Source organism: Dipteris shenzhenensis, chromosome 10, assembly GCF_047967505.1.
Source record: "Dipteris shenzhenensis isolate YYH24624 ecotype China chromosome 10, Dip_SZ_1.0, whole genome shotgun sequence".
Lineage (NCBI taxonomy): Eukaryota > Viridiplantae > Streptophyta > Polypodiopsida > Gleicheniales > Dipteridaceae > Dipteris > Dipteris shenzhenensis.
The window spans coordinates 33,414,032-33,421,610 of NC_141605.1; the positions used below are offsets into that span (position 1 = coordinate 33,414,032).

General features: G+C 42.1%; 1 protein-coding gene across 1 annotated transcript; it reads right to left on the reverse strand.

Annotated features, from left to right (window-relative positions):
- Nucleotides 1-2,330: 2,330 nt before the first annotated feature.
- LOC147897720 (NAC domain-containing protein 43-like) lies at nt 2,331-5,799 on the reverse strand. The gene is made up of 4 exons (XM_087380622.1): nt 4,879-5,799; nt 3,569-3,745; nt 3,192-3,466; nt 2,331-3,057 (listed from the first exon to the last, which is right to left on the reverse strand). Exons 2-4 carry the CDS (start codon nt 3,741-3,743, stop codon nt 2,485-2,487), a joined length of 1,023 nt encoding a protein of 340 aa, XP_087236748.1. The 5' UTR covers nt 3,744-3,745; nt 4,879-5,799; the 3' UTR covers nt 2,331-2,484.
- Nucleotides 5,800-7,579: the final 1,780 nt, after the last annotated feature.

Sequence of the window (7,579 nt, forward strand, 5' to 3'; positions counted from 1 at the left end):
AAAAAAATCCCAGCAATTGTATAATTTTAGGAATTTTATAGTTCAATCTTTGCATTAGACCATGGGGTGGTTGTGATCGTGCATGGTAACTAGGATTCATGCATGTGCTACTATTTGGTAGTGCCAGCACAGTGGCCGATTTCCACCAAAATTCATAAGATGCAAATGAAAATTACACTCACACTCACATAGATCCCCAACTAGAGCCAAGACAGTGGTTGTTATTTTAATCATGGGGCTTGGAATAGAATACTCTCCCTCTCTCTCTCTCTCTCTCTCTCTCTCTCTCTCTCTCTCTCTCTCTCTCTCCCCGAAAGTTTCATAAGATAAAACAAATTAACCAATTTTGTGAGGAAAAACGATAGCCAAATTTGAGCATTGTAAGTCCAACTACTGACCTGCACTACGTCAAGCATGTGTATGATGTGCTCCTCCTACTACTCGCATCCCTTTGCATTCTACAGATGTTCTTGTTTGCAGATCCGAGAAACTCTCATGTTATTGTGCTGGAACAATGTCATTGTAGAGATGACTTCCTCACTTCCTCTTTGTAGCTAGCTGATCTAAGTTATGTACCCCTTTCACATTGTTGAGGTGCAGGTAAAGGGTATGCTTAGCCCAAGGGCTTTTATATAGTTGACTTCGGACCCTTCAAAACATTTTTGAAAGTAAAAGGTAACATTTGATACAATTTAGGTATTAAAAAATTGGGCAATAAAATATATTGGCTTATTTCTAGTAAATCTAAGAACCAATATTCGAATCTATCACCATGATTACATACTACAAAGCATGAGAATAATTTACCGTGACACTTTTCCAAAAAATAATCAACATTTTAAAAGATTAAAAAAAATAATATAGACACATTGCATGGAACCAAAAAATTATGAACTTCGAAACTACTAATTTTATAAATATAAACTCATTCACGGGCTCACAAATGACATCAACCTTAAAAAACTATTAAATTTATTCAACATAAGTATGAATGTTGCATCAAGTCACCTTCTTACTATCTTCCCATTCAGTGTAAAGATAAAATCACTACTATCAAAGGTGATAGTGATGGATTCTTGAATGTGCATGAAGATCCAACTATCTGTGACGTCAAGACATTATGTCTGTAAGCATTTCTCATGTAACAAATACTACGCACTACTTGATATCTTATTGTCTTTATTAACTACACATTGAAAATGGTCTCCCTTCTACAAACGTTCCCTAACATCCTTTGCTAGGTCTCTGCATACTCACGTGGTCTTTGTTTGTGGAGGAAGATTGGTTTGAAGTAGTAAATAAATACAATGGAGGGCATAAACCAACTAACACTCGTAGATTGATGAATATCAAATCTCAACTTCATTCTAAATGGCCTCTTCTTGATCCATTCTCAATAAAAAGCCCCTCCTCCCTGCCCCCCCACTCTCTCTCTCTCTCTCTCACACACACACACACACACACACACACACACACACACACACACACACACACACACACACACACACATATGAGCCCACATGACCCACACCCACCCACCCACATGCACGCACGCACTTGGGTTGCAAGGTGTCTCCTCCAAGTTACATAGCTTAATATAGACTCATTACAAGTTTGTGTTCACAGGACTTGACACGTTCTGATACACAAACGACCCATTTGAAATAGACAAAACATTCACAATGGATAAGGGTATTTACGCTTTTGTATTCTGATGTAGGGGCTTCTACTTTGTCCTATCTGTAGCATTCAAGAGGATAGGATCCACCCCTCCGCCGGCCAACCAAAGTAGTCTATACACGTTTGGGGATTTTGAACCCCCTACCTGTCTATAATCAGACGCAAGCTCAACCACCAAGACACACATACACTTATGCACACATGTTGCGTATTCTTATACTTATGTTTATAAACACTTAATCCGGTCATGTCGGCACCGAAAAAGAGCTCCGGCAACGTAGGGCCCCGCCACATCCACTAGGGACAAAGCAAAGACCCCTAAATCTATCATCATCCCGCACACACATTCGAAATACAATGCTCTGTGGATCACAAAAATTGTGTTTGTGCTGATGGATGTTTCATCTAATACTGCTGATTCTTCAGCCTTTGGCACTAGCAATCAGTAAAATAGAGGAGTTTTTGAAATCTTCATATATATGTCGTATCGCAGGGAGAAAACTCGGAATCTTGTACATATTGCTGTGACAGGAATAGCAATAAAAAGAATATTCATTCTACAAATACAAATTTTCACATGTTCCTTAACAACCAAACGGAATGCCCAAGTAACTAACTTTTCGGGACATTGGGATAATGTAGGTGTTGTAATCAATTTTCTGCCCTGATATTTCGACATCTTGTATGCGTCTTTTGAAGCTGAATTGAACTATCTATTTGATGATAGTCTTCATTATTCACAGAACTGTGTCACACTCAAGCACGTACCAACGATTCAGAACTTTCAGTCCTTTCTCTAATTCCTCACCGTGTAAAGTTCCACAGATTCACTTCACAGCTGGATGGATAATCTAAACTTGGCTGTTGTCTGCTTAAATGTAGATACTCTGGAATATCACCCTGAAAGTTGCCGAATTCTGGATGGTATCTTGCTATGTTATCAAGCAAATTCCAATCTGTCGAATGTCCATTTTGAGCATAATCCGCCAAAGTTTCCTCAGACATGTAGAAAATTTTGCTGTTGGAATCTTCCACGGAACTAGAACCTTCAAGGGGGCGAGGTAGGGTGTGTACTTTCTTGTAACTGTCAATAAAATTTCTCTTCAAATCTGTAGAGTCGTAGCAGACAGTATTTGATGATATCTTTGGGCTTTCAAGTTGTGGAAGCTGTAAGAATATAGCTTGAGGTGCATATTCTTCCAACTCTTGCTTGCAAGCGAATGTATGAGCAGCTGCGGCATCGTCTTGTGAATCCCTGCTGTATTCCGGTTTCGAAATTGGTCCAGGCTGTTCTTCCTCTGATAAACTTGTGTGGCTGTGTTCCTTTTCTTGGTGGCTGCGTTTCTTGAAAACACGGCAAACAACCCATCCATCTTCCTGCAGGTAAGCTTAGATTAAAAAAATGCTACAAAGCATCTCTTCAAGGAGAAAGCTTCATATATGATGTAACATACTAAAGATCTTTCAGAAAAAGTTTTATTGGATAAATTTTAAAAGAATAAAAGGCATACATTGCTTCGTCCTCCAAATTCACCATCCTCTAACCGGTATTCATGCATGATCCAGTCTGTCTTTTGACCACGCGGAGCTCTACCTTTGTAGAAAACCAGAGTTTTTCTCATACCAATGCATTGGCAATTAGAATGAACAGGCTTGTCTCTTCCAGTAGCCTTCCAAAAACCTGCAGCTGTTGCTCTATTTGTCCGGGTACCAGTCGGATACTTCTTGTCTTTGTGGCTAAAAAAGTACCAGTCAGTCTGCTGTGTGGTGTCCACTTTACACGCCTCTGCACAAAATACGGTGGTAATTAGCTTCTCTGCTATTTGATTATATCTACTTAAATTTTCCATAAAAATTTACTTATCTTTAATCTAAAAAGCCTTTTTACCTTGTAAGTCCCATGGTTCAAGTTTGTTCAAGTCCACTTCATGGATAACATGATCTAGATCGAACTTGTCCAAAGACACCTTCCTTTTCAAGTAGTAATTGACAAGCTCTTCATCCGTTGGATGGAACCTGAAGCCGGGGGGAACATGGGGATGCGTATTTATTGGCAACGTCATTCCTGAGGAATAATTATCACAACGTGAGACCTTTAGCATGCACCATGCCTGCAGTCCCCTCTCCCAAACTGCCGTCACAGATTATATGTAACGTAAAGCACACATACTGAGAAAGTTGAATCAAGCGCAATGTAATACGCAGTTAGAATTGACCGTGCAAATTAATTGATATGGCTTTCTTTGAAGCAAGCAGAGTCCAAGACTTATTTGCAAAACCATTTTCTTATAATATTATGTAACTTTTTGTCAAATCCACTACCTCAATAGTCCCATGTCATCCAGACCGGATCCAACCGAGATAGCAAGCATGTTTATCTGAACGAGCAAGAAATACAGGGGAATGTGAGATGTTCTGCTACCCTATTTGTAATCCCTAAGGTTTCCGGCATTAGCCATCTAAGAGATGGGGATCAAAATTTCCTGAAACTTCAGCTTAATTTCAATAAAACGACCTCTATCATGCAGAGAATCTATTTTGCTGGCGTTTCTAACATGACCAGAAGAGACTTGATCATAGTGGGCAGCTCTAGAGTCTATACTGAAGGAGATCTCCAGACTCCCACATGAAGGGTTTTTTTTAGGCTACTCTTTTCTCATGTGTACCTTTAATGCAGCCACTTTGCTTGTTGACACGCATGGCATGTTCAATTGCGACTTTTCAAGGTGATGATCTGGTAACCGATTGATAGCCAACCGGGGATCGTGGCAGGCCATAAATCATTACTGGTTTAACCACGACGTCCTCTACAAGTGTCAATTTGCAGCAAATTCGCATCGACACCACACGCAAGACTGACGTATTTTCTGTCGGACTAGGTAGTCTAACTTACCAACTGCTTCTGTGAGCCTCTCCTAGTCTGTTGGGTTATTTTCAGAAAACATAAGTAACCCAAGCAACGAGATTCAGTCCATGATACAGAAGATCTTTGGAGATCAACTACATGATTGGACGTGACCGATCAACATAATGCTGTACTTGAAACGATTTAGGGGATCCGGATTCTAAATTGTTTTAAGTTGCTATTTCCGTTAAGTTTCGCAATGTCTCGATACCATTTTACAGTCGTTAGCGAACCAAGTAAACCGGGATTAAAGAGAAATCGAATTAGTCAGAGAAGGTGTAATCGCGACACACCTTCGAAGCGTTGGCAGTTGCACTGAGCTATTGAGTTCAGTAATTGGTCCTACGAGCCTGGACTTGAAATAATAACAGCCCTCCAATTCTTCTCGTTCAAAACAGATCTCCGGATTTAATCAACTTCATATTTGTCTTGCAATTTATCTTTGCTAGTGGCCTTTGTGCACCGGAGCTTTTACTTTCAGCGGTTCTGCAGCGCAGCAGCACCGCCACGAAATTGAGGGCGGCAAGCAGAACTCGCCAAGGGGATCAGGCTGCGCAGGGCAGTTGTTTCCTGGTAAGGCTGAGAAGTCTTCGAGCACAGACTGAAGTGAGAAAGCGGAGTGCCGTAAAGTGTATACGAACGCGAAACCCAGGTGTAGTTGAAAATCGTAAAATTAAAATCGCCGTCAAGAGTTGTGAGCTAGCGAGATAGTACGTCGAGCGACGGATAGTTTTGTAAGTTGGCTGGAAGAGGTAAGATATTATCAAAGAATCAGTCGCTGGGCAACCGCGGGCCGGAAGAAAATATGAGGAAGGAGAGGGCAGCTGATCGTGAACTGTAAAGCAGATTGGCTATCGACTCCTGTTCAGGTCGATCAGAAGAGCGAACTGTGGGCGGTGCTTGAGAGAACTGTGGGCGGTGTTGGAGAGAGAGGATACGAAATGCCAAAGCAGAGGGTATCAACGGTGTTAGAGAGCGCCGCGAAGCACCGCCCAGGAGGGAGAAGCTACAGGGGAAAGCATGTAATGAGGTCGCGCAATGCGGGCGGGCGGCGGAATATAATCAGCAGCAGCCGTTGACTGCAGCAAGGCGCGGAGGGCGATCGAGAGATGAAAAGCGGAGAAAAAGTGTGGGAGGGAGGGAGGGAGGGAGACGTGATGATGAGGAGGAGGTAGAAGAGGTGGATAGCGTGAATGATGTGGAGGAGGAGTGCAGATGAGTGATGGGTTAGAGGAAAGGAGGAGGGATGAGGAGGAGGAAGATGAAGGTGGCAAGGATATTATTGGAGAGGTGGTGATGGAGAAGCTACAGAAACAAGGAGGAGGCGGTAGAATAATAAGGGAAGGAGGAAGGGAAGTGGAAGGAAGAAGAAGAAGAAGAAGAAGATGCAGATGACGATAAAGAAGCTTCTTCTTGACGACAGAACTCACAAGGAAGCCGATCACGACGACGAACAATAACGTCAACAACACAAGCCTCAGTCCTCCCCACGAAGGACCTTCGAAGCCCCTCCCTCCGTCTTATCTCTACCTCTACACTTTATCACTTGACTTCACCCTCTACCCTAATTTTTCCCCTCGCACCTCTACCCTATATAACTTCAACCCCTTATCACTTGAACCTTCTTCATCCTTTCTTTTTTTTTCCCCCTCTTCCAAAAAAATATATATTTTGCTCCATTCACTAACACCTCCAAAAATTCAGGTTCTTCCACCTTCGAATTCTCCAAGAAAACCTTGAGAATTTTGAAACCCAGAGTTTCCTCACTTCTGTGGGAAATATATTTTCTATGAACACCCCCCCCCCCCCTCCCCCACTTTCTCTTTTCTATGAAAACCTCAGACAGACTCGATACTATCCATCACACCTGCCTTCGTGCTATCCCAACTTCCAAGTGCCCCAAGTCACCATTTAAGAAGCTCTTCCCGTGGAGTGCTAGTAGAGCATGCATGCCCAAAAAAATGCCTCTGCTCAACCGCTGCACTGCTCCAAAACCTCTGGTAGCATTGAAATGCTCCACATGAAACACTCGTTTTTTCCTTGCTCATTGGGCATTACAAGGTTTGCTAACCCCAACCCATCAGGATTCTAATTCTAATATTGTCATAGTTTTCTAATCCTACTTTCAATCTATTTTTCCTAGCTCCATCAACAACAAGATCAAGTGGGGACATATGCTTTGCCACATCCTCTTGTGCTTCCTTGTGTTGGAGCATCCTAGCATAGCAATCATGAGAACATGCTCTAAGGGTGACCCGGTGCCCCAAGTTCCTTCCCTATCTCTTTAACCCATCCTCAGTCACCATTCCATACCCCTTACCTCACCTTCCCCCAAGCTCCTTCTCTCACTACACTTGCATACTTGCCCTCTCCATTGGGCCTTTCGTTACTCAGAATCAATTCCATCCCTACCCTCAATGTCCACTCTCTACCCACTACCACCTTACCTCTCTTTCTCCTCAAACCCTAAATCAATCTCTCATCACACGAATCATTGCCAATATATACTAAGGCATGGCTCAATGGGAAAGGATTTGTCAAGCACAAATTTTGCAAGGGCCAAAAGACTATCAAAACCAAAGGGACCATAGTGGGACAAGAGAGAGGCTCATGAGATATACTAGTGGGACACAACAAACCATGAGATATAAGGTGAGAGAGAGAGAGAGAGAGAGAACTATCTTTATCCACCATCATGAGTGATTCACACACTATTTCATGCAATTTTTAAGAGGAGAGGAAGAAAGGATGTTGCCTCACATGACAAAATCTACAATAAGTCCAACCAACACAATAACAATGCGAGAATAATACCAACCATGGGGATGCCTCAACTGGAGTTAAGTCTTAATTCTATACTTGCCACCCATGGGCATTGAAGGAAAGGTGGGCTAAGGGCAAGATATATGTGAAGGATAGATCACCGTAAATAGCATAATATACATATGACAACCATATAATGTTACACTAAAAGGATTTATTTTCTAGCCCCAT

Coding starts and splice junctions, on each gene's coding strand:
- LOC147897720 (XM_087380622.1), bottom strand. CDS start 3,743: ATGACGTTGCCAATAAATACGCATCCCCATGTTCCCCCCGGCTTCAGG. Junction 3,467..3,568: donor TGAACCATGGGACTTACAAG/GTAAAAAGGCTT, acceptor TATTTTGTGCAG/AGGCGTGTAAAGTGGACACC. Junction 3,058..3,191: donor AATTTGGAGGACGAAGCAAT/GTATGCCTTTTA, acceptor GCTTACCTGCAG/GAAGATGGATGGGTTGTTTG.